We start from the raw sequence: 27,820 nt of genomic DNA, 5'->3' as shown, positions 1-27,820 counted from the left end.
AATAAAAATATTCAGAGGCAACACACGTGTGTTCGTTTTCCCTAACCCTAATTGACTTGTTCCTTCCCTAAAAAAAACATGCCTTGTGCCTATAATAGAAAGGTTTATTAGCTACTGCCAATATGCTTCAGCCATTTTTTGACAAGGAAATAATAATTTTTTCACCGCGAGAATCGTTTGTTTACGTAGTCAGCACTTACTGTTATTCGGCTGAATGGACGTCAGTCATTGGTTGAAATACGACAACTTTAACATGAAATAATTTGCGATGTACGTTTTTTTGTTAAGAAGACTAAGAGAAAAAGATGTTTTATATGACACATTCTACCAGTGTCCCAAGTTTCAAAGTGTTTCGTTAAGAAAATACTGGTGCCCCCGTTTTGAACAAGATCCCATAAGTACCATATTCTATTTTGAATCTAAATCTAAATCTTATAGATATATATGATTAGAAATAAGATGGGGTAGCACGACAACTTTTGAACACAGGTCTGCGGGATAACAATAGAATAAGTACTAAAGATTCATATGACGATTCTGCGGGATAACAATAGAATATGTACTAAAGATTCATATGATGACTTTAAGAAAGAAAAAAAGGAAGTAATTTATGCTAATATGATAAATTTCTACTAGCACTATAGAAAATGATAGGTTTATATATTAGAAGCAAAATAGAAGGGAAATAAAGAAGCGGGACTTCAGGATGGAAAACTTCTTAACTTAAGACACACATGGTCACGAAACACCGGTTGAGAGCCTCGATCTTATATAATTTCTCCTCATTTCCACAGGCAAGATGGCTGCACGGGTTTGTGAAACTCCGGGCTGCAACAAGGATGCCAGGCTACAGTGTCCCACTTGTATTAAGCTAGACATTATAGGCTCATACTTTTGCACTCAGGTTGAGTTTGTGTTTTTTTTTTCTTATTTATTATATCTCTTTTAAATCAGTTTTTGCCTCGTAATGTGAATCGCTTTTGTTTTGCATGTGTTTGCGGACAGAAAGATAGATATACATGTATGTGTATGTATTTATGAGTTTTACATGTGCATGATTGTTTTGCGTTGCTGTGTAATAGTAAGAAAACGCGGTGTTTAAATTCTTTAAAAAAAAAAAAAATGCCTCACACGGCTTCGATCTCCGTAACGAGTGTCATGTTAATATAGATTGCCAATTCCATCCTCTCTGTTCTGTGTAAAAATATCGTTCTGTTATTAAGTGTTGGTCCGTACTGTAAGACAAGACCAACCTTCCAATGACCCGGTGAACGCTATCCGGCATAAAATTCGCCGTTGTTATTATCCCACTTTACTCGATCAACCCCAGTTAATTTCCTGTAGAGAGAGGTGAAGAAAAACAAAAAAAAACCTGAACGACACACCGCATTTTATTTCACTCAAACAAATCTGAGTCCTGTACCTATACAAGGAACTATTGTATATATTACTGACTGGCTAAGATACCTAAATATTAATATATTCACAAGTTTATTACTTTTTAGAGGAAGAAAACGGAAGCGTGTTATGTTAGTAGTTGCATATATTAAATGATTTAAATCGAAACCAAGTGGTGACTACAGTTAAATTGAACTTTAAAAAATTTTCTTCTTGGTACTTGTACATTTTAATTTGTTCCTCTGCTATATGGCGTAATTCTCAATCTTTCTTACATGCACGTACAATTACTTGAAGAGGAAAAGAACAAGAAGACTTCTTGCTCCTTAGGTCATTGAAAAGTATGTTGACGGTAACTAAATTATCAATAGCTGAAATATTTCCTAAGAAATTATTTTTCTTTTACATGAATTTGAACGTCAAACTTGAATTTGCAAAATTTAATGCTTTACCTATTCTGTGTCACCGGCTAACACTATAATTAACGTTCAATTCCACGATAATAGCTTCCATGTGTGTGAGCGTACTAGCATTAACTACTGGATTCTAACGAAACTAAATAAGTTTTGCACTTGAATCTGTCGTCTGCTTTGACATTCCAGTGTTTCTGATGTAAATCTGTTGTCATTTCTCTTTTCTTCTCCTTCCCCTCTCATATATAACAGTAACTCCCTACGAGCGGTAACTCGGGCCGTAGCGACCCATCTAACCCATGCCAGAGTGTAAATCGAACGTAAAAATGATGTATGTTTATGCAAAGATAGACATTTTAAGTTGCTGCTTAGTCATTTATTCTTGTCCATTGTTTCATGACTTTCAAATAAATTAATAGTTCTCTCTCTTTATATATATATATATATATATATATATATTACACACACACAAACACCCACTACGTATTGTGTAATGCATGTGACTCGAGAATTGCGGAGTTAGGTTCAAACCTTGTTTGTCGGTGCTTACTTGCTTTCTATCTTATAAATAGGGTTAGGGTTGTTGTTTAACCCTAGGGTAGCTTTGATCAAGTAGACCTATAATAAAAGATATTCCAGCCGTAACCATCCCATCTCTTTCCTTACATACAAACTCACGATCACATCCAACGTCTTTTTTTTTCTTTTTTTCAAGGCGATAGTTTATGATTTAAGGGAAGTATGACTTATTTTTAGCAATCACAGAGACTCCCTCATTGGCTTAATAAGGTTTTGGTGAAATAAGACGTGCCATTGGTTCTGTCTTATAGTTAAAGCATCTACATACTTGTATATTGTCTCCTTGCCTCATTTTTTTTACTACTGTAATTCAAACCGAAATATTTGCATGCTGTCGTTGCTACTAAATTCTTCATCTGCTAGAAGAAAAAAAAGTGTTTAACCCTTTCGTTGCTACATTTCAGTTGAAATTCACTGCTTTTATATCAATTCATTTTGAAAAATAATGAAGAATTTAGTAAAATGACTTTCATTGTTAAGCTGGCATTTGGAACATAAATTAAAAGAATTTTGATGAAAGGTTTTAATTCAAATGACTTCAAAACAAGTTTATATCATAGAATTAAGTGCAGTCTCAAGCAGATTGGTATCAAAAGGGTTGAGTCACAAAAAGGTCTTTCACTATTTCATTTCACCTCCTCCTCTCTAATTTAAGTACTGCTAGAGTCAGCTTTGGTTTCATTCCTCTGATGTTTAGTCAAGTATTGGTTACTACTATTTGCCCACCATTATGAATTTTGAACTTACCATTTTTTTTCTCCCCCATGATGTTCTTAGACTGGCCTGCTCTACAGAATATCGAAACTGATCAAGGACAGCATCCTGAAATCTGACATAGTCCTTTCAGACATGGGTATATGATAACCATAAGGGGTGGGATGTATTATATTGACTTGTATGTAACTGGTACTTTACTTTATTGGCCATGGCAGGATAAAAGAGAAAAAGCTGATGAGTTTTGAACTCAGAACATAATTAAATACAATTGTGTGTTTTATGTAGTGACTCATTGACTGTTAAGTATGATAATAATAATATTAATAATAATAATAATGTTTGTAATAGTTACAGAGTGGTATAGTCAATTAAATCAACTCATGGTGCTTTATTTTATCAAACTCCAGAAAGATGAAAGGCAAAGTTGACCTTTGCATAATTTGAATGAAGAACATAAACAACTGGAATAAATACCATTAGGGATGTTATCTGATGCATTAATGATCCTGCTAATCTACTGCTCTAAGAATGTATTATAGTCTGGCTTCAAGCCTATAAGATCATATGTCCAGAGTGGATTTAGTTCTGAAGACATTTCAGCTGAACTTGCGACTCTCATTCCTTGAATGGAATGCCTGTTCATCATATTGTTTTTAGTTGAATGTACTGAAATAATGTGAAATGAAGTGCCTTGCTCAAGGACACAATGCATTGCTCAGTGCAAAAATCAACCCCACCACATAACAATTGTCAGTTCAAAACTCTAACCACTAGGCCATGCACCATCGCATAATTGTTTCTAATGTAGGGCACAACACCAGCAGTTTGTGAAGTAGGGTTAATCGAGTAAATCGATATACTTGAGTAAAGGCAGTGTAGTAGTTTCTTAATTATGGTTATTATTCCTGTCACAATATTTTGACCATTCTTAAGATGCTTGTTGTATTTTGTAATATTGGCATTTCTAATTAAACCCTTCATTAAATCCACAAAAGTTAGAGTGTCCTCACATTCATTGTAAGGATGTTCTTCAATTAGTTATTCTCTTATTTATCATGTTGCTTTCACATTCATCATCATCATTTTATGCCTGCTTCTCATGCTGACAGAGATTGGAGGGCTGTGTCTTGTTCTAATATCTTGGTTTTAGAATGCTTTTCATGGCTTAGGCGGCGAGCTGGCAGAAATGTTAGCGTGCCAGGTGAAATCCTTACCGGTATTTCGTCTGCCGTTACGTTCTGAGTTCAAATTCCGTCGAGGTTGACTTTGCCTTTCATCCTTTCGGGGTTGATAAATGAAGTACCAGTTACGCACTGGGGTCGATGTAATCAATTTCATCCCTTTGTCTGTCCTTGTTTAGCCCCTTGTGGGCAATAAAGAAATAAGAATACTTTTCATGGCTGCATGCCCTTCCTAACAACCACTTTACAGAATGTACATGTGCATTTATTTCCTGGCAGTAGCACTAGATAGGTTGCCTTGCTCTTAGCAAAATTAAAGAATCTTGTCAGCCCTGTGTTGTCTCTTGCCAACCACTTTATAGAGTTTACTGAGTGTTCTGACCCTAACTCTTGGAACCAGCACTAATGTGGTAGCTTTATAACTTGCAAGAGCCCCCATGTCTGACAAGGAAAATAGGAAAGTGAGTGGTGACTTTAGATAAGTTGTTGGGAGGTTAAAGAGAGGAATAGGTTTATGATTATGAAATGGTGTTAGTAGAGAGACTGACAGTGCTCAGGAAAGGAGTAATAGAAGGGGTGGGGCAAAGAGAGTCATAATGATCAGGAGGACAGTAGGAAGGGTTGTGTAGAAGGAGATTAAGAACCAGAGCATATATATATTGATTTCAAATTTTGGCATTAGGCCAGCAATTATGGAGGCAGAAATAAGTTGATTACATTGACCCCCAGTGTTCAACTGGTACGTATTTTATCGACCCCCAAAAGGATAAAAGGGGAAGACAACCTCAGCGGAATTTGAACTCAGAACTTAAAGGCGGCCCAATTACCACTAAGTATTTTGCCCAGTGTGCTAATGATTCTGCTATCTTGCCACAGAGTGTATGTGTGTGTGTGTGTGTGTGTATGACTGACCCAAAGATTGAATTCCCACCCATTAGCTAAACTATGACACATGCTTATATTAACTATTGCATTATCTTATAGACAGTTCAATTCCAAAATGTCAAGAATGTTAATAACAATGACAAGCACCTGAAGAAGAGTGTGGAGGGTACAACAGCTGAAATGTGACTGTAATAGCTAGGATGAGGAAACTAATCCAAATGTATCAGTGTATCATGATAACTCTTCCTCCCAGAAATTATCTCTCCTCTTCTCTCTTTTTTCATTTGGGCTAGCCATGTATTTCCTCTACTGCAAAACTCTTGTATCTGTCCCTCCAGTTGTCTAGCACAAGGTCACCTCCTTCAGTACTATTCCTTCCTCAGCTGAAAAGTCTTATCTTGCAAGTTACTTGGTGACCTTGCTCTTGCTAGTGCTATGTGGAAAGCATTTCAATACACTTTTGTAAAGTAGTTAGCATCAAGAAAGGTATCCAGCCAGAGAAACCACTCCAAATGTTACTTTCAACATTGTAAACAGAGTAAACCAATGGTCAGCCCACTAGAAACACATAACCTTAGGCACTGTCATTCAGAAGCATGATGTAAAATAAAGGTGATATGTGAACACAGTAGCTAAATTTGTATACAAAAATTGCCTGAGTTCATGGTGTTGAGTATACACTGAAAGGTAATAATGCTCTAAGGTAGGATGCCAGTCTCTTGCAGCTAACTTTCTCATATCATCTTGGACTTAGCTATTCTTATCAGCTAGTTGAAGTGAAACATGTAGAATTGAGTGTAGAAACAAAATACATGACAAAATACCTGTTATGAGGTTTGAACTAAAGACTTATGAGCCAGTTATACCAATAGCTTACGTGTTATGCCACTAATGCATGGACACATGTTGATAACATATTGAATATGATTCATTACTACCATTTAGTTTAGAGACTAAAGGTTCTTAATACCAGTCTGGTACTATGTACATACCCAGTAATAAGACACCTGGTGACGATCAGAGATCATACCAATTGAAACATAGTGTAGATACAAATATTTAATAATGTTTTATCTCCAAAGAGACTATTAAAAGCCTAAAAAGTTATTATCTCAGACAATTCATTTGAAATATTTTGCTTTGGAAAAATGCATTTTTTATTTTTATTCATTTATTTATTTTTTTGAAGGGTTAATTTATGTGTTGTGTCAGTGTGACTTAGGTACAATAGATGTTTATTAGTTGTTTGTCTCACACAAAGTAAAGTTGTCAGAGATGCCAACCTCATAAAAATCTAGGTAAATTTGTGTTGATATACTTAATGTATATTGTATTAAAATGCTAACTAGAAAAATCAGTATTAGACAATGTTTAATATCATTGTCTAACAAGTATTGAGACAGCTTTGGCTGTGTTTCAATATTATTCTGACCTCATGAACAGTATATAACCTTTACTATACTTGTTGAAATAATGACAAATGAATCATTAAGTAAATATGAGATTTTTTTTTTTATATAAGGAGAATTATTAATCACTGACTTATATATCAAATTTTTATTTTCTCACTGCATACCAACATCTTCATCATGTAATGTCTGCCTTCCATACTGGTATGGGTTGCCATGCTCCAATGTTTGTTTTGGCATGGTTTTTATTGCTGGTTGCTCTGGCTAACAACAACTGCTACATAGAGTGTCCTGGTGCCTTTTTCACAACATCAACGTTAGTGAGATCACCTTGCAGCTTGCAAGGCTAAGTGCTTAAAGTAACCCCTATAACTGATGGAGACTGGGGAGAAAGAGAGTCTGTGTGTAATTATTCTAGACAGGGTAAAGTAAGATGAGAGGAATAGATTAATAGTTGTGGTAGGGAACAGGGAAAGAGAAGAGATTAGTGTCAGGGTTTATTGAAAAAGCAAGGGACAGGGTGGAAAGGTGATAGGATAAGTTGTGTAGGGATGGATCAAGGGCTATTCCTACATTATGAATGAACCATTGATAGAGGGATGGGGTGTGGGCATAGATCTGAGTGGGTATTGGGGAGGTAGAAAAGCTGTGTGGAGAAGACTGAGAGGAAAGGACAGAATGGGAGAGTAGTTAAGAGCATTGAGGAGAAAGAGGCTGAAGGTGCCATAAATGGAAGGGAAAGAGAAAGAGCAGAGTGTGAAAGCAGAGAAAGCATCTCAGATAGGAAGGCTGTGGAGAGAACATAGAGACAAAAGAGTAAGAAGAACAGTGAGTGAAAGAAAGGCTGGAGGTCATTGTACAGGTGGAAGGATGGCAAGTGGAAGTGCTGGGTGGCAATACAGGTAACCTGGGAGAGTGTAGTGGTTTGTTGTAAGGAGGACGATTGTAACAGATGAGATGGTGCAGCTGTAAGTGAAGAGATGGGAGCTGTGGAGGAGAAGAGTAAGGATGTAAAGTGAGAGGGGAAGATGTAAAGTGAAGGGGCAATAAGGTGAGCTTGACAAGGAACAAATACACACACACATTGGCCACACTTATTTTTCTAGTACACTTTCTTTAAAATGTACAGTATATATATTTTGTTGCTAAGCCGTTTCCCTCACTGTTTATTGTTCCATCTATTCTCATTCATTTAAAAACCCTTGGCTGCTCCATTGAATAAATATATTAACACTGACTTAGTTATTTAAAAAAAAAAGTAGACTACTTTCCATAGCAAAAACTGAGTTAGAGGAAGTTTTAATTAATTTATTTTATTTTTAGAAATTGTTTTCATGAGTTAATTTGGTTGAGAGATAACATTAACTCCATAACTTATATTATCCTAGACTTTTGCTTCACGAGTTTGAACTTGTGGAATCAGGCAAAGGTTAATTTTAATATTTGTGTGTGTAGGTGAATGGATGAGGTTTCAACAAAGTAAAATGCCAGTAAACATCTCATTGGTAAAGTTTTTATCATAAGTGTGAATAGGGCTTTTAAAGGATTGTTCTGGACTTGAGTTCTTTTTACTGCTAATTGAATGTAAGGTACATGTCTTTCTCTCTCCGGATACATGGTAGACTTAGTCTATTGCCTGGCTTAATACCTCCACTCAGTCCTATGATGCAGTCATGGGACTGCAGCATGGCAGATTGTGAAGAGGTAGCAGGAGAGTGCAACTGAGCCAAGGAAACCTACAAGATCAACAGTCAGGATCACCAAGCTCTATCATGAGAATAACTGCCACACATCCATAGGATTCACTACGACTCAAGCTTCCAATTCATATTCATGACGGAATTGGATGGTAACAAGAAGTCATGGGAATCTGCGAGAGTAGTGCAAGATAAAGAAAGCATTTAGAAGTATTCAGGCCAGGATCTGGGGATAGTCTCTTCTTTTCATTGTATCAGGCTGAGTAAAAAGTAAGCAACGTTTTAAAACATGAAATTCATCGCAATATATTTCAGCAATATGGAAATTTTATTCATCAAAGTAAGTAACATTACAATCAACACATTTTTGCCAGGGAATTACAAGTTTATTTATTCCGGTAACCTAAAAATCTGGAGTTCTGGAGCTGATGAACTCTTTGAACACACTTTCAGCATCGGTTTGATTTTTGAACTCCTCTCTCAAGAAACAATTAAGGTGCTTGAAAAAGTGGTAGGAGAAAGGTCTGGGGAATAAGCTGATTGGGGAAGAACTTCGTAGCCAAGTTCCCTCGACTTCTGGAATGTCATTAGTGAAAAGTGTGGTCAAGCATTGTCATGAAAAATGATTGGCCCTCTTCTGTTGACCAATCTGGGATGGAAGAGTAGCAGATTTTTGTTCATTTTGACAATTTCATGGCAATATATTTCTGCAGTAACGGGTTTTCCAAATTTTAAGAAGTTATAGTGGATGAGTCCAGCAGTACACCACCAAACAGTCACCATAACTTTCTTTTTGAAGAGCTTGAGTTTAGGGAAAGTTTTCAGTGCTTCATTTTGGTCCAACCACTTTAAAGGATTTTTATTATTGTACAAAAGCCACTTTTCATCATAAGTTACAATACGGTCGAGAAATGGATTGATCTGGTTACGGAGAAGAAACAACGAGCAAATTCCATATCTGCATATTTTCTGATTTTCATTCAAATCATGTGGTACCCATTTGTCGAACTTTTTTGATTTTCCAATCACATGCAAATGGTTGCAGGCAGTTCTCTGACTAACTTGAAGGTCTTTTGCCATTTCTCGAGTGGTTTTACGTGGAGCTTTCTCAATGGCAGATGGGCGTCCCCTACGCTTGCAGTCTTCAAGATTCAGGTCTCCACTGCAAAACCGTTTAAACCATTTTCGAGCTGACCACTCACTGGTCATTTCCTCACCGAACGTTTCATTGATATCGCGAGCAGTTTCAGCTGCTTTACATCCTTTTTTGAAGTTGAATAACAAAATTGCTTTAATATCTTTGACAGTTCCATTTCAGATAATTGTAACAATGGTGAAAAAATGCTAATTTATTGATGCATTTGGACAAGTCTGTGTCTGTATTATTAAACAGTTGCAAAAAAGATGTTTAAAAAAATTCAAAACTCTGCAAAAGTCCAGTACAAATTCTTCATAGTTCAAAACGTTGCTTACTTTTTACTCAACCTGATACCATTTTCAGGACCTCTGAGAGGTTCTCTCTAATCGTTGTCATCATGATCATTTAATACCTACTTTTACATGTTTGCATGAGTCAGACGGAATTTGTTAAGGTAGATGTTTCTATGACCAAATGCCTTTGTTGCCAGCCCTTGCCTGTTTCTATGCAAGGTAATATTCTCTATGGCCAGACATGGAAAGGAACCACATCACTTGTATGAGTTACACTTGTTTAATACCATCACATGATGTGAAGACAAGTGTACACACATATGATGGGCTTTTTTCAGTTTCCTTTTACCAAATTCACTCACAAAGCTTAGGTCACCCCAAGGCTATAGCAGAAGATATTTGTCCAAGGTACCATGCAGTGGGACTGAAACCGAGGCAACATGATTGGGAAGCAGACTTCTACCCACACAGCCATGTCTGCACTTCAGTCACAAAAGAAAAGGGTTGTTAGTCCATTGTAGATATCATTTCTCAAATGATCCAGTACCTAATACTAACAACTCGGTGAAATGAAGAACCATAAAACAACTTGTAGATATGAACTTGTGACTTGGTAGCCAAATACTTTGTCCACTTGATCATTCAGCTATGACAGCATCATTGAATTTTATTCTTTTTTTAATGCATAACATGAATTCTTCTATGTAAACATAGAGAGGAAAAAATTTGATAAAGCAGATGTCTTTTACAGTTGCATGTCCACTTTCCTTCTAACCACTCACAACATAATGGCTGTAACATTAATCTTTTATATTTTACTTGTTTCAGTCGCTGCAGGGTTTTGGGGAACACCCAAAGACGTCTGTGTGTGTGTGTATTTTGCTGTGTACAGATTTAATGTATTAAGAAAAAGAGGCAATCAGAATTTTGGATAATTATTTATTTAACACTTTCATCTCATTTCTGAGATTCATCAGGATAAATCTCTGAAATGAGATGATAGTGTTAAATAAAAAATTATTCAAAGTACCAGTCGAGTACTGAAGTCAGTGTAATTGATTTGCTCCTCTACACTCAAAATAACTGATTTTGTCTTAAAATTTGAAGTCATTGTAAGAAATATTGCAAACAAAAAGTAATAAAACAAATTATTAAATCGGAGTTCACTCCCTTAGTTTAGGTATTTACATATTGGGTGAATGAATGATATTTGTGTCTCAGATATTGAGAAGAGAACTTGCCTGAAGACAGAATTATGGTGGACAATAACTATTAAATTCCATACTGTTGCTCTAGTACTTTCACATTCAATGTCACTTTTGGACATCTTAGACAATTGCCTTTTCTATCACCTATTCTGTACAATAGAGTATATCTGAAATGTTGGCCAACTTAGTATGTAATAGACAGTTATATAAGCCCTGTCTTTATATACAATATCTTCATGACAGAAAAAAGGTTACTTATTTGTTGATGAAATACCAGAATAGAAATGAAACTAGTTCAGCTAGTGGGTTCTTTTCTGTTAAATAGCATTTAGATACTAGGGTCATGTCTAGTGTGAGATACCTTGCTTCATGGGCAGACTGTTTTTCAACCAAGACTAAAGAACAACTATCTAGAAGGTAAAAAAAAACTCTTAAAAAATCCTCAAGTGTGTGTGTATTGAATAAAGAAGGGGGCATATATCCACATATGTATGTGTGCATATAATAGATATATAGTAAATCCACTGTGAAGGCGCGTGGCTTAGTGGTTAGGGTATTCACCTTATGATTGTATGGTTGTGAGTTCAATTCCCAGCAATACGTTGTGTCCTTGAGCAAGACACTTTATTTCACATTGCTCCAGTCCACTCAGCTGGCAAAAATGAGTAGTATACATGTGTTTGTGTGTGTATACACACACACACACACACATGTACATTTAAGCCACTTTGTGAATTAAAAGATTATTATTACATACTGGAAAATTGTGCATATAGATTAATGTTATCCTCTTCCTCATCGTCATTTAACATCCGCCTTCCATGCTGGCATGGGTTGCTTTCCCTGTCTTCATACTCTTAATTGCTTTATCTACCAAGGTACTGTCAATTCGGATAGCAGGTCTCTCTATTGGGTCAACATTCAGCAGACTTTCTTTCTCCCATTCATTCTCTTCATTTAGCAACCTTTCATAGTGGCATCTCCAATTCTCTCTCTTTGCAGCCTCATTAAATGCAAGTGAGCCATCATCCATGCGGACACATTTCTCTCCTATGACATCATGATTCTCTCCCACACACTGTCTTGCAACACAAAACACTTCAAGACATAGAACATTGGCAAATTTTTTCTCATTTGCTTTCCCTCTGGCTTAGTAAATCTGTCTCCTATCTTTGCTTCTGGCAATCTGATACAATTCCCTACTACCACCGTTCTTCCAGTCTTTCCATGCCTGTTTCTTTTCCCTAATGGCCCTGTCAACTACATTATTCCTCCACCACATTACCTTGGGTTGAGAGGGGACTTTGCACCATCCACAGATCTGGTCAGTAGCCCTCCTGTAAGATTTATTTCAATTTTTTTATATATCAAAAATTAACGGGAAAAGTTCCTTAAAATTGTATCCTAAATTGAACATCCTTTCTGTTATATTTTGTGTTGAACCATTATATGCAGTTTACAATTTGGATAGTTAAGAATCTTTAATTTAGCTAACCTAGTCAGTTGAACTCACTGTACAGTATTTCTTTATTATATGTATTCAAATCACTGACTTCATAGGCTTAAATTTTCACTGCTCCATGGTTAATGAAATACATCCCAGTCATTCATTGACATGGATTCTTCCTATTGTGCTCATTCCCTTCAGGGGTTCACTCCTAGTAAGAAAGTGTGTCCATTAAATGCAGAGTTATTTGTCTGTTGTAAAGGGCTGAAGATTATGTTCATCCTTTTAAACTAACTGATGCACTAGTCTTTACCTTCTCAGCTTTTCTCACCCTTGTATGATGTGGAGTAGCCATGTATCTCTTCTATAGCAAGACACCTGTGTTTGTCCCTCTGTCACACTTTAGCCTCACAACACCTGGCATAAAGCCACTTCTCAAATACTCTACCCATTTAGTTGATGGGGCTTTTCCCTATTCTTTTTCTGTCTAGTTGGTTACTTAGCAACCTCACTAATGCTGTAAAAAATGCTGTAAATTGGTTGGTGTTAGGAAAAGCATCTTGCCATAGAAACAAAGTCAAAGCTGACATTGGAGCTCAACATAGCCCTGTAGCTTGCCATATCCTATCAAAGCATCCACTTCATTCCAGCATGAGAAACCGACATGAAATGATGAGGATAGTGGTGTGTGCATATTCTCTGAACAACATGCATATTTTATCAGCTACAGTATATGCTTGTCGTTTGATTGATACAATGCATCGGATTATAATTTTATCTTTTATGCCTTATTTTACTAATCAATTGCTATAATCTCATATAATCTCCAGCTGCCATGTTTTTGCATGTTGTTAAGATTAGTGGAAACAGCAGAGTAAACACAGATGTAGTTACTATGCAGGGCTTAGCTGTTTAGTTTCAGAGGAAAGGAAAGAAACTATAAACTCAAGTCTTGTCAAAAATTACTTGAATGATTATTAACAATAAAAATGATAAAATATCTTTTACTTGTTTCAGTCATTGGACTGCAGCCATGCTTAGCGGCATTTTTTTGTCTGGCTTAACATTCTGAGTTCAAATTCCGCAGTGGTCAATTTTTGCCTTTCATCCTTTGCAGATCAATAAAAATAAGTACCAGTTGAATACTGGGGTCAATGTAATCAACTAGACCCCCTCTCCAAAACTTCAGGCCTTGTGCCTCTAGTAAAAAAAATGTATATAAGCTATCGTTGGTTCTTGATACTGTTTCACTTTTCAATTCTGATCAATGTTCTATTTATTTATAGACTTTTTTTTTAGTGTTATATTTTGGAAGGGTTTTGAAACAAGATACTCACCCAAGCTCAGTCCATTGTCACTTGTGTGACAATGTACTGAGCTTGATACCTTTCCACATTCCATGTCCTATTTGCTCTTCTGCCCTCTTAACCTTGAAAAACTATTAATAGCATCATACATCGCATAAATGAAAGCATAGACAAAATGGCCAAGTGATAAGGTAACAGCCATGACTTAAGTTCATTGTAGGCATTGTGTTATGTTTGTAGACTAGACATCTTTCATCAGCATGTCTCAGTCCACTTAGCTATCAGCAATGGGCACCAGAATTCCTTGGAAAGTAACCTGTAGAAAAGGGGTGGTGAATTTATCTTTCCTCTGTTAGGTAACCAATACTAAGCAAAAAATGGTCCACTTGCACTTTCTGAGTTTAGATTTTTTTTTATGTAAAAATATATTTTGGGTTTGGAAGTTAAAACCTTGGTTTTTGGAGACAGAAATAATTTGATTCTAGCCAGAATATCTGTCAGCTTCAGTATAACTGTTGGAAGAATTGAACTTTGCACTGTAAGCTAATGAATTACCTCTCAGTTCTACAGTACTTTACTGTCCTTTTTTACTTCTATTTACTAGGTTTACTGACTGTTGAAAGCTGCCTTAGCCAAAGATTTTAGTGCTGTGACTGAGAAAGATATAAAGTGTCACTCTGCTAGTTTTCTATTGATCCCATTGATTTTGCCATCCATTATCTCATAGCAGTTAGGTCTTCATGAATATATTTTCTTTGGAATAATGTATTTACCTAGGGATCTTGTCAACAATAACATACAATGAATAAACTGAATACAACCAAAAAGCCAAACAAAATTATGTTTAGTTTGCTTTGAGGATAAGAAGTGCATCATATTTTGGGCAAAGCCTTCTCTTTATTTTATAGATGCTTTCCAGTGCTGACTGCAGCTACTCTTGAATTTTAGTAATTCATATAGAAATAAGTCTATATTGTTTTTTGCTTTTATTACTTTATGAACAGTACCTAACAGCAGTAGGACAAATAATGAGTACTCATTAAAATATATTTAACCTCACTGTATTGGAGCTATATGAGGTTGCTATTGTTGTGGCTTGGATGTAGAAAGTGATATGAAGATATGAAAGTGAAGTGCAAGACAATCAGATTAAGACATGGAAAGGTATAAGGTTGGTTGTGAGAGTTTCTCAAATCAGTTATCAACCAGGGATTTTAATTGCTCTTGGTGGGTCTGACTTGAAAAGTAACCAGCACCAACATGACTATGGTTGGTGTTCAACCATCATGACCATAGCATATTATTTAAACTGAATTTTCTTTTTCCAGGAATGCTTTAAAAAAGGGTGGAATGATCACAAGCAGTTACACAAAAAAGCAAGTAAGTTCTTTAGAGACAAGCTTCAGCCTTGTCTACTTAATATATTTGGTCTTTTTTTTTATGTGAATGTTTACTTCTTGAACAAAAATTTTTAAATTAATATATATTTTTTCTTCTTTTCTTTCAGAAGAAAAAAACTTATCTCAAAGTGTATATAATCCATGGCCTAATTATCGGTTTACTGGCCCACTCCGACCATATCAACAGGTAAACAATGTGAATTGTTTTAGATAAAGTACTCCCTCTAGTGTGGCAAATTTTTTGTTTATCTTAAATCATTTAGCATTCACATTATTCTGTCAAAAGCAATGCTTATTTGTTCACATTGTTTTGAATTAATCATGCATTATTTTGTATGAGGTAACAGTTAATTTTTAGAATGCTAACGTAGGGTATGCATGAGAGGCCAGGTCTGACTAGTATGAATATAGAACAGGTAGAATATTTTGACTGGATATGGCCAGTTTGAATGCTAAAGGGTAAATTGCATCATTCACATCCACCCCATCATACCAGTTAAGAGTTGAGAGGAACATAAAAGGTCTTTTTCTTTCTTTCTTTGATGGTGTTGTTGCAAATCTCAAGTAATTGTTACTTTTGACTGGCTGTCCCTCCTACTAAGCAAACATCATTGTGAAGCCGGCACTGCTGGTCTTATTCTATATCTGACACTCATCTCACAATGTATCAAAAGTTCCTGCCGGTAGCAAGTATAAACACCATATTTGTGTATAAGACAAATAAGCACAGATGTGGCTGTGTAGTTGAGAAGCTTGTTTCCTGACCATGTGGTCTCGTAATATGTAAGAGTGGATGGTATAATTAGTAAGCAAAAAAAGGTGACTGATGATTTTGGACACATAATGAACCAAAGTGCCTTGTGTAGGCAGAGGATATCAGTGGTTTTATATATTGGGTGAACGACAGTGATTTATAACTGTAAATAAAGGAGAGAAATGGAAAGTTATGATAATTCTTTTCCTAAATCTTGAAACATTAAATGAAGACAAATGGGTCTTGGTTTCACTCTCTCTCTTTCGCACACACACATGCAAGCAAGCTATTGAGTGTGCTATGATTATAATGATAGTAAAAAGCTGACTTGGAAGGCGGATGTTAGACGATGATGATGATTATTCACATCAACATTACTAACAGTATCAATGGTGTTAATTAACTGCTCAGATTTTAATATAAAGGCCATAAGCTATTACAAACACAACCAGTGAACTTGTTGCTCCTTGTTATTATAAATTGGTGCTTATAATGTCTAATATCATTAGTAGGAGTAGGAGTAGCAGCGGCTATGTTAATACCAATCTCTATTTCCGTATATATTCTAAACAAACGGCAGCACTTCTTGTTTTCTTGACATATGCCAGTTCTCTTATAATGTAATACACATATTGTTTCTTTTTTCAGAGTCCCAAGAGAATAGTACCAGATCATATCCCAAGGCCTGATTATGCAGATCAGGCAGAAGGTTTGTTGAATTTTTATATTAAATTTAGTTCAGTAGCAGCAGGCAGTGTCTAGTGTGTGTGTGTGTGTGTATGCATGCTAACATTTCTTGCAAGAATGAGTATGTGTACATGGTGTACTTTTTTTTTCTTTTTCTTTTTTTTGGACAAGACTCCATATGTGATAATCTCAATCCCAGAACTATTATTAGGGATGGTTGGCAACCTGCCTCCTGCAAAATGAACTGTTAATGGGCAGTTGTATCAACTGCAATGACAGTGGGTACTTTCTTTAAGATTGTGTCAAGTTAACCTGTACATACTGTAATAGTGTCTTCATTCAGGATATACAGGTGCACTACATGATGCAGTGCTTCAAATGTTTGCTTTGTAGACTGCCCTTTCCTCTAACACCCTATTTAGCCTTTTATCACCTTGTTATCACTGCTGTGATAACATTTTAATTAAGAACAAAACAAACCTGCTTTAGGTTGTTTTTTAAACTTCATTTTTTTTCTGTTATAGACTTGTACTTCACTGAATTTAAACCTGTAATCTTTATTTTTTAATCCGTTTTTTATTGTATTTCTGTTGAATTATACTACCTTTATTTCAATTCTAAAAAGAATGAAGAATTTAGTAAACTAACTACATCATTATTTAGCTGGTATTTGGAATATAAATTAACTTGAAATTTTAGTGGAAGGTTTTAATTTAAATCATTTTAAAACAAAAAGTTTCTTTCGTAGACCCAGGAGCAATTTCAGACTGGTTGGTATTAAAAGGGTTAATTTTGTTAAATATGATATCTATTTAAGTCATGTCTTTACCTTCTCAATTTTAGGAATACCAATCTCAGAACGACAAATGAAAGAGACTACTGGTATTAAAGTCTTGAATGAAGAAGAACAAGAAGGAATGCGTTTAGCCTGCCGGGTGAGTTTAACTCATCTAAGTAGCATTCATTTATTGTAAAGTTTTCCATAAAATGTTTGGCAGATATGAGTGTAGCTTATTGACTAATTAATATTCTTGGACCTGGTAGTTACTGACCCACTTGATAGTGCCTAAAACTTGAAGATAATGTGTTGAGTGAGTTTAATTAATAGAGATTCTTACATACTAGAGTTATCGTAAAGGATAAGCTTGAGAATCCAATGGAGCTAGTGGTGTGCATCAATAACAATTAGTCAGTAAGCTACTTTGATAAGTGAATTTATTGTGAGTGGGGTATAGAATCTAACATTTTAGGCCCTGCCCTTGAACTAAGGGTGAGAAAAAGTAGTGTTTTTTCTTTCTTCGCTCTCAGATTCAGTACAAAACATCATCCTCTACATTCCTCACAAAATATATATTCGTTATGGTCCCCTGTTGTAAAGAGTTTGGTTAGTGACGTAACAGAGTATTGATGAAAGATATGATGAAGAGAGGTGGCTATGATGCAAAGGATTAATATTAATATATATCCAAAGTTGAGGAATTGCAGGTTTTTTTTTTTTTTTGCATTGCACAAGTAGAATTGGCCACACCTAGATCTATTACATGCCCTGCTAGAAGGTTGAGACCTCTACTGAAAAATGTGGACAAGTGTTATAGTTCTGTGGGGCAAAATCATCATTTGAGATGCAATTTATGTTGTTATAAAGATTATTGTTGCATTGGAGCATCGGAGATTGTCAAGTCTATCAGTTACTTTGTGGCGTGTAGGTTTAGGAAAGTATTATTATTATTGTTATTGTTCTTTAGTCCTGGCTCAGCTCTGACTGAGCAGGCTACTTATTTAAACGTTTTTCTACCATATTTCTGCAAAAATACACTACCCTTGTTTTGGTTAGTTGTAAAAAATAATGAAGAATTTAATAACATAACTTTGCCATTTATAAAATGGTGTTTAAAACATAAATTAACATGAAATTTTAATGGAAAGTTTAATTTAGATAACTTTAGCCCTTCAGCATTTAAACTGGCTATATCAGGCCCAAATATTCTACCTGCTTTATGTTAAAACCAACCAGATCTGTCCTCTCACACCTATCCTACAATGTCTTTCTAAAAATAAACAACTACTTCACTGAAATCTTAAAGCTACAAGATAATGCATCATCATCAAATGTTAATTTGTTTCATTATTCTTCAAATGTAGATAACTTTAACCCTTTAGCATTTAAACTGGCCATGTCTGGCCCAGATATTCTACCTGCTTTTTGTTCAAACTAGTCAGATCCATCCTCTCACACATATCCTGCAATGTCTTTCTAAAAAATAACAACCACTTCACTGAAATGCATGATTAATTCAAATTAATGTAGATAAATAAGCATTGTTTGACAGGGTAATCCGAACGCCAAAGGGTTAAACAGGAAGTTTGTATGATAAAACCTTGAGTAGTCTCAGGTGGGTTGGCATCAATTGTTAAAGCTGTTACATCTAGTGATCATCTCTTTTCTTTGTGGTAGTAGTATTGTGTCACAAGTGTGTTTCCTTGACATGTTTTGTGATTGCATTTTGGATATTTTTAATTAGTCTGTGTTGTCTTGTCTGTGTTGAAAGATTGTTTTTTAATATGTGTGTTTTTGGAAGTAGTGGTTAGTGTAGTTGTGGGCTTCCTGCAACAACAAGATGGTCATGGTTGGAATGCTTTTGAATGAGGTTTCTGCTTCGTCAGGTCTCAAGCTGGGGTTAAATATCAACAACAACAACAACAACAACTAGAATCAACGTCTTTGAAACCTTTCTGGTTAACATCTTCTGTTCTAGCACTGATCTCTCTTCTTGTATCCAAAATGGAGGTATGACAATAGTTGAATATATTCCTTGCTTACAGTATGAAATGCTGGACTCATCTCGTCTTCTCCCTCACTCACTCCAACCCTCTTCATTTATCAGCTTGGTAGGGAGGTGTTGGATGTTGCTGCCAAGGCAATACAAGTTGGAGTCACTACAGATGAGATAGATCGAATTGTGCATGAGGTAAGTTGGAATGTATTTACTCTGTACGTGTGTATATGCTTTTAAGTATGTGTGTGCATGTGTATATGTTTGTACATATATATTATGTATACATAGGCGCAGGCATGGCTGCTTCCCAACCTCTAGGTTCTGGGTTCAGTCCCACTGTGTGGCACCTTGGGCAAGTGTCTTCTACTGTAACCTCAGGCTGACCAAAGCCTTGTGAGTGGATTTCATCATCATCATCATCGTTTAACATCCGCCTTCCATGCTAGCATGGATTGCACGATTTGACTGAGGACTGGCGAACCAGATGGCTACACCAGGCTCCAATCTGATTTGGCAGAGTTTCTGCAGCTGGATGCCCTTCCTAACGCCAACCACTCCGAGAGTGTAGTGGGTGCTTTTACGTGCCACCTGCAAAACTGAAAGCTCATTGTTGTGTATGTGTGTGTGTATATATATTTATATATATATATGTATATATATATGTATATATATATATATATATATATATATAATGTGTGTGTCTGTGTTTGTTCCCCCACTATTGCTTGACAACCGATGTTGGTGTGTTTACATTCCCATAACCCTGCAGTTCAGCAAAAGAGACTGATAGAATAAGTACTAGGCTTACAAAGAATAAGTCCTAGGGTCGATTTGTTCGACTAAAGGCAGTGCTCCAGCATGGTCACAGTCAAATGACTGAAACAAGTAAAAGAATAAAAGAATATATATATAATTGTTTGTGTTTGATAAAAACAGAAACTATTATATAATAATTACAAAGTGAAGGAAAATGATTTTGCTGTTGAGGTTTTTGAGTGCACAAGAGACATTGTAAAACATTAGAAAAAGAAAAATAGTGAACTTTTATTCATGCATATTGGCTAGCCATACATGCATGAATAAAAGTTCACTATTTTTGTAAAAGTTTTTGAAATTATGATTAATAATTGAGTATCTACATTCAAAATACCAATTTGAATGGTCTGTTTCTGTTTTTACAGGCTTGTATAGACCGTGATTGTTATCCATCACCTCTTAATTATTATGAATTTCCCAAATCTTGTTGTACGTAAGTACATTATTGTTGTTTTTTTTCTTTCTTATAGTACTGATTTCTAACATAATCATAAGATCATAAATTGTTGTGTATGTATATGATTGATTATTATATCAATACTTGATGGGTGTGAAAGGTAAGAATGGGATTTGAATGCAGAATGTAAAGGAAACTGGATGAAATGCTTCACAGTATTCATCAGTTTTTCAAATTAAAACCTTGCTGAAAACAACTTTGCTTTTCAACCTGTTTGAAGCCCAGAAAATAAATATCAAGAACATGCTGAGGGTTATTTCAGTTGACTTTACCTCTGATCTCAAAGTGTGTACCTTGTGCCAATTTAGAAAGTAATGGGTTTTTATTCCTGTTGACACTACAACGGTCAAAGAGTTGATGTATCCTAGACATGGTTACTGAGAATTGAAAAAAATTTTTAAGGCAACATTTTGAGAGCTGTGAAGTAAGAGATGAGCTAATAATCTCCAGATCATCTATGCTGCTTATGTTGTTGGTACAAGAATGTACATCACACACCATCTTTCTCGTTTATACCCTTCTGTCTCAATTGCAAATCACTACCTTTGTTATGTAGAAATGGTGAAATAGGAGAGTGCTAGACTTAATTCCTTTTAGTATTCAGTTTTATCCCTCTACTTTCTAAGTTCAAATTGCAGAAGTATTAGACTTTACAGTCTGTTGATGTCTTGTAGTGACTTCACTTATACAACATTGCCAAAACCACTTTAAAATCTAAGATTCTTCTTTAGTACTAGGAAATACTTCAGACCCAATCAGTTGCTGACCCCTTATAATGCTCCAAATATGGTCCACATTGAAGTACTGCTTACATCTGCAGAGCAATGCTTTTGCTATACACTAACTCCAATATTTGTGCAAGCATCTATAGCATGTTTGGTTGATACTAAGAAAGGCTATGCAGTTCTATCCTGCTGATAATGCCATTTTTGTATGCAGTTGTAGCTCGACACAGCCCAGACATCTTACATCAGACATGCACTACTTTTATAACAGGGATTTTTTAAAGACATTTTATGCCAATCAGCAGCAAAAAGACACAGACTACTGCTTCTTTGCTCAGGAACAGCACACAATTAAAATTCACGATTTTTATCAATGATTAACAGCCTCATAATTTCTAACAACCTATCATGGTAGGTACACATAAAATACTAAGAATGACCTCATAGAATAGTTGTGTGCAGAATTTAAAAAAATACATACTTAAACTACATATGGGCACAGATGCAACCCTCATTAGAACACTGTTCACAAAAAATCTGGGATTGCATCCCCAAAGCCACCTTCTGCATCTTCTTTGCTACCTCTAGTACTTCTATGGCTTTTGTTCTTTTGAAAAAAAAAAAAACTTTAAACATACTAATAACTATACCCTGACCATTCTCCCCAAAACTGCAACCTTCTGGAATTGACAGCTCATCCTTACCACTTGTTAATGTGTCCCAGACCAGGAACCAGCTCAGAGATTATCAAACTCAACATCAGCTATATTAATCTTATCAGTGAAGAAGGTCATACAATAGCTATGGGCAATGATGTTCCTTTCTTTAAGTAAATATTAAAAAAAAAACTGCATAAATTTCTTTTTTTCAAACTGCTTGCTAGACTTAATCATAGCGACATGTGAAAACCAACAGTTCAATGATGTGTGTGTGTGTGTGTGTGTGTGTGTGTGTGTGTGTGTGTGTGTGTGAGAGAGAGGAGGAATTAAGAGTAAAGAAACTTGAAATATATTTTACTTTTAATGTATCTGCTGTTCATTTCACTATGTCAAACTTTCACTCTGTTAACAATTGAACCTTGTTCTTGTCTAGGTCTGTTAATGAAGTCATCTGCCATGGCATCCCTGATATGAGACCACTTCAAGATGGAGATATTTTGAACAGTAAGTAGTTTGTTTCAACTGTGTGTGTGCATTGTGATTTTGAAGTTCGAGTGGGAATCAATTTTATCTTTCATTCTGCCATGTTTGATACTATGTCTATCCCAGTTTTAGAGTATGTATGTTGCATCCCTGTCTATCATAAGAGGCAACTAAAAGAGTTGACAACAAGAAGAGCATCTCACTGTAAAACCATCAAAACCCATACCAGGAAAACCATCAAACCCATACCAGCAGAAAAAGTGGACATAAAAACACCGCTGTTGCTGTTGTTAATGGTCCTCCTCTTCTTTTCATGGTTGATAAAATAAGTGCTAGTTAAGATCTACTATATCCACACCAAATTGGTGGCTTAGGTATTATTATTGATTATAAACAATTGTAAGCAAAATATAGTAACAATAATTACTGTTATAATTTAGAGTATGACAGCAAGCTGGCAGAATCATTAGATTATTGAATAAAATGCTTAGCACCATTTCTGCTGGTTCATTAACTTCTGAGTTCAAATTCCACTGAAGTCAACTTTGCCTTTCAATCTTTCAGAGTCAATAGAATAAATACCAGTTGAGAGCAGTGGCATCAATGTAATTGACTGGATCAAGTTACATGCTTCTGTTTTAACATCTACTTTCCATGCTTGAGGCAAGACTCAGTTGGCCAACTCAGCTTTATTTGAAGACACATGCCCAAAGTGCTGCAGTGGGACTAAACCCGAAACCATGTGGTTGTGGATTGAACTTCTTAACCACTCAGCCATATCTATGTATATAAAACATTGGTATAACTACATTACAACATGTACATGTTTAACATTAATGCCACCAATACTGCACATTACAGGAGAATTATTTATCTTTTCTAGTCGATGTAACAGTGTATCATAAAGGTTATCACGGAGACCTGAATGAAACGTTTTTTGTTGGCCAGGTTAGTGAAGCCAGCAAAGAACTGGTAAAAACTACCTATAAGTGCCTGGAATTAGCTATTAATGAAGGTATGTTGACTTTTGTCTCTCCAAAACACCACCATTGCATTTTTTACTTCAGTTTTTCTATTTATTCATCTATCTAATTTTCGATTGCTATCAATTACTAATATGTATCTTTGTTTTTCTCTTTGCATATCACACATTATGTATGTTTCTTGCCTGTTCTATAAATCTTCCTGCTATATTGTGTTTATCTATCTATTTGTTCAATTAACTACCAGTATATTTGTTCATCCAACTACCTTTCTATGTACCAATCTATCTGTTCTACTGTATGCTTATCCTATTAGTTCAAGTCTATCTATCTGCTACCACCTATCTACCTCTATTTCTTGTTTCTCCTTTGCTCTGCTACTGTATTAATTACTCTCATTCTGTTTGTCCACTCTAGTGCGACCTAATGTCCGTTACCGTGAAATAGGTAACATCATCCAACAAAACGCTCAGGCTCATGGATTTTCTGTGGTTCGTGGTTATTGTGGACATGGCATTCACCAGTAAGTTGTTGATAATGTGGCATTTCTGAATAGTGGAAACGTTGAGGTTGTGGTAATGAGTGAGGGTGGTGGTGATTTTTGAAAGTGAGATAATAGTGTGCTGATGTGAAGGTTGTTACAATAGCATGATGGTGTTGAGACTGTCAGGGTAACATGAGTGGTGGTGATAAAGTTGTCGGCGCAGGAATGGCTGTGTGGTAAATAGCTTGCATCCAACTACATGGTTCTGGGTTCAGTCCCACTGCATGGCACTTTGGGCAAGTGTCTTCTACTATAGCCTTGGGCCGACCAAAGCCTTGTGAGTGGATTTGGTAGACGGAAACTGAAAGAAGACCGTCGTATATATGTGTATGTATGTGTTTGTCCCCCCAACATCGCTTGACAATCGATGCTGGTGTGTTTACATCTCCGTAACTTAGCAGTTTGGCAAAAGAGACCGATAGAATAAGTACTAGGCTTACAAAGAATAAGTCCTGGGGTTGATTTGCTCGACTAAAGGCAGTGCTCCAGCATGGCCACAGTTAAATGACTGAAACGGGTAAAAGAGTGTTATGGTTTTGTACAGTTGTGAGGATAATGTCGTGGAACCGTGGTGGTGATGCTACAGTGTTCTTTTGTTGTTGATGGTGATGATGTATTGATGCTTGTGTTAAGACTTATGCCAACCATCCTAGTATACAAAACTTTAAAGTAAAAGAAAGATGTCAAAGATATACTTTTGTTTTCCTTCTTTAGGTTGTTCCATACTTCACCAAGTGTACCTCACTATGCTAGTAAGTATTCTGAAATTTTGTGATTAATCTGTTAAAAATGACGACAGAAGCAAAAAGATGCTATCTTTTCTACAATCTCTCTTCTGTCTGATTCTCTCATTCTCTCTGCATTTATAATGTTATGCATATACACATATTCAGGGACATATATAGAAATATGCAGCTGTATTATCGGCCTCTCTCTGTACACAAATGTACATTCTACAACAGGATTGTTGAAGACATTTAGCCAACTTATTAAGAAACTACTGCAAATGAGAAATTTCTAAAAGTATTAGCTTTATAATTTAACTAAATGTTTTTAACAGTCATGTTGAGAAATTTTTATGTGTTTATTCCTGTAAATATATTCATACATACTGAGAAACAGACTGATAACACTTGTCATATTCTTAAGAAAATATTTGTGTGTGTATATGCATGTGTATATTATATAGAGAAATACAAAGCAGAAGAGAGAGAGAGAGACTGACTGGTCAGACAAACAGAATGGAGATTCATATTTTTTTTTTCAATGTTGTAATAAGCTACTTCTTTTAAAAGATCTATTTATCTACCTGTGTTATTACCTCAAGCTCTCATCTAATACACAAGTAACCCACATACCCTACAAGCATTGTCCACTTCAGTTTCCTCCATTCAATCATTTCAGAAAAATAGCTGAATGATGATTTTCTTAGTCTTTTTTTATATCTTTCAACTGCTTCATGAACTAAATTCACTCTTTAGAGACAATACATCACAAGATGGCAATGATATCATCTTTTATTTCAGTTCTAGCATATGTACTTATTTTTTCAATATAGCAAATATTACTTATTCCAGGTATAGAAAAACTGGTCATGCACTAGTTAATTTTGAAAATAATGAAGAATATTTTACAATATTCCTCATTGCTATTAAGCCAATAACATGAAATTTTAATAAGTTTTAATTTAGATCACAGGAAGTCTGTAAAGATAGTCTCTGGCAGATTGGTATCAGAAGTGATATTTAATTCTTTTTTTCTTTTTTCTCTAGAAAACAAAGCTATAGGTGTGATGAAGCCTGGCCACTGTTTCACCATTGAACCCATGATTTCTGAAGGTAAGTGGATTTAGGAGTAGTTTCAATAGGATTTCACTAAGTCATTATATTCCCTGCAAACCTTGAGTTTTTTTCTTTGAGAACATTTATTACCAGCATCGCCTTACTGGCACTTGCGCCAGTGGCACGTGAAAAATTATTTGAGCGAGATCGTTGCCAGTGCCGCTAAACTGGCTCCTGTGCAAGTTGCACATAAAAAACACCATTTTGAGCATGGCTGTTGCCAGTACCACCTGACTGGCCCTTGTGGCACGTAAAAGCACCCACTACACTCTTGGAGTGGTTGGTGTTAGGAAGGGCATCCAACTGTAGAAACTCTGCCAGATCAGATTGGAGCCTGATGCACCCATCTGGTTCGCCAGTCCTCAGTCAAATCGTCCAACCCATGCTAGCATGGAAAGCGGACGTTAAACGATGATGATTATAGCCAGGATTGCATCATAATAAACACTTGGGTTTTCTGTTAACGCCTAGAAAAAAGTAAAAAATATATATATGTGTGTTTGATATTTTTCTTTCCCTTTAATTTTTCTTTATTTTTCCTTTTCATCTCATTAAGGAATATGGAGGGATGAAACTTGGCCTGATGGTTGGACTGCTGTCACACTTGATGGTAAAAGGTCAGCTCAGTTTGAACATACGCTTCTTGTCACTGAGACTGGCTGTGAAGTGTTGACTAAACGACTAACAAATGATGGACAGCCGCATTTTTTCGACCAGTTGTAGCAGGAGTGTTGTTGGACAAGCGGAGAAATTTATTGATTTTTTTTTTTTTTTTTTTTTTCCCCTCCACTTCTGTTCCTTCTTTTCTGCTTCATTAGAGACTATTACTACTACTACTATTACTATTAACAATAATAATAATAATAATACAAAGGAGGAAGATGAATAAAGTACTGTAAAAATTAACCCGCGTTTTTTTTTTTTGATTTATATATATTTTCCCTGTTTGTGTTTTCATTTTTTTTAATGAATCTGCAGATTGGAGCCTGGTGCAGCCACTGGCTTTCCAGACCCCGGTCAAACCGTCTAACCCATACCAGCATGGAAAGCGAACGTTAAACAATGATGTATATTGTTGAAGCAGTTTCAAAATTATCATTTAACACCCACTTTTCCATGCTTGCATGGGTCACAGAATTTGTTGAGGCTGATTTTCTATGGTTGGATGCCTTTACTATTGCCAACTAGGCACAGGAAATACCAGTAAAAACCAGACTGAGGGTTAACATTGAAATATTGTGTGTTGGTGATTGATGCTATGTTATGATAAAGTGTCCAATCCATGGTAATACAGTCTTTTCTGCAGATATAATGCATCTCGGATTAGTCTAACCTTTTTTTTTTTTTTTTTTTCAAGATGCACAGGTATGTTTTACTGCCATTTCTAACAGGTCAAGGGACCGCAAAAGTACTCATCATAGTGGAGAACTTTCATAGTTGGATTATAGGGCTAACATATAAACCTCTTTCTCTTCATGGAGAGACTTTTTTTCCCCACAGAGCATCAATGAACTCAGCATTGCAAGCAAACAAAACACTCATAAGCTTCAGTGCTACCACTGCTTACTGCAATAAACTATAGCAATCTTTGGTACCCACTTACAGCTACATAGACTCTGTTGTTTAATGTCTTTGTCAAGGATTTAACATATCACTCCAACAATTTTTGGCCAACTGTCCAGCACAGTAGCAATTCAGATAGACAAAACCAGAAAGTTTTTGTTTTTTTTGATAAGATTCCAATATACTCTCCAATTAAAGGTTCCATTCTACTTATTTATTTTTATCCAATCATACATTATTTAAAGAACTTGTTTGTGCAATACAATAATTAACCTTTAATTGTGTGTGTGTGTGTGAATTCACACAGCACAGCTTGTCATATCACTTAAGTGACAATCATGAACTAAAAACAAGCTGCACCCAATGTGTTGTACTTCTAAACTATTTCTATTCTGAGAAAATACGAGATGAGAATCTCATAGATTTCTCAGAATGGTTTTGTAAATAAAGGAATGAAAT

General features: G+C 35.7%; 1 protein-coding gene across 4 annotated transcripts; it reads left to right on the top strand.

Annotated features, from left to right (window-relative positions):
- The first annotated feature begins 253 nt into the window (after nucleotides 1-253).
- On the top strand, nucleotides 254-26,704 carry LOC106880213 (methionine aminopeptidase 1). Of its 4 annotated transcripts, XM_089355719.1 has the most exons (14): nucleotides 271-398; nucleotides 795-904; nucleotides 15,001-15,052; nucleotides 15,180-15,259; nucleotides 16,475-16,535; nucleotides 17,357-17,448; nucleotides 19,399-19,482; nucleotides 20,472-20,539; nucleotides 22,381-22,451; nucleotides 23,314-23,445; nucleotides 23,831-23,936; nucleotides 24,672-24,709; nucleotides 25,730-25,795; nucleotides 26,355-26,704. In XM_089355719.1, exons 2-14 carry the CDS (start codon nucleotides 800-802, stop codon nucleotides 26,519-26,521), a joined length of 1,122 nt encoding a protein of 373 aa, XP_089211845.1. In that variant the 5' UTR covers nucleotides 271-398; nucleotides 795-799; the 3' UTR covers nucleotides 26,522-26,704. The 4 variants fall into 4 exon arrangements, with proteins under 4 accessions (XP_052825786.1, XP_089211845.1, XP_014785555.1 ...); XM_014930069.3 differs by lacking the exon at nucleotides 271-398 and having other exon boundaries at nucleotides 404-904; XM_052969826.2 differs by lacking the exons at nucleotides 271-398; nucleotides 795-904; nucleotides 15,180-15,259 and adding an exon at nucleotides 254-270.
- Nucleotides 26,705-27,820: the final 1,116 nt, after the last annotated feature.

The sequence above is a fragment of the Octopus bimaculoides genome, chromosome 7, assembly GCF_046866305.1.
Source record: "Octopus bimaculoides isolate indiv1 chromosome 7, ASM4686630v1, whole genome shotgun sequence".
NCBI classification, from domain to species: domain Eukaryota; kingdom Metazoa; phylum Mollusca; class Cephalopoda; order Octopoda; family Octopodidae; genus Octopus; species Octopus bimaculoides.
This window is presented reverse-complemented; position numbering and strand designations above follow the sequence as displayed.

What these genes read in the sequence shown, in the direction of transcription:
- LOC106880213 (XM_089355719.1), top strand. Translation starts at nt 800, where the DNA reads ATGGCTGCACGGGTTTGTGAAACTCCGGGCTGCAACAAGGATGCCAGG. An exon ending in TTTCCCAAATCTTGTTGTAC is followed by an intron (nt 20,540 to 22,380) that starts GTAAGTACATTA and finishes GTTCTTGTCTAG; the next exon opens with GTCTGTTAATGAAGTCATCT. An exon ending in TGAACCCATGATTTCTGAAG is followed by an intron (nt 25,796 to 26,354) that starts GTAAGTGGATTT and finishes CATCTCATTAAG; the next exon opens with GAATATGGAGGGATGAAACT.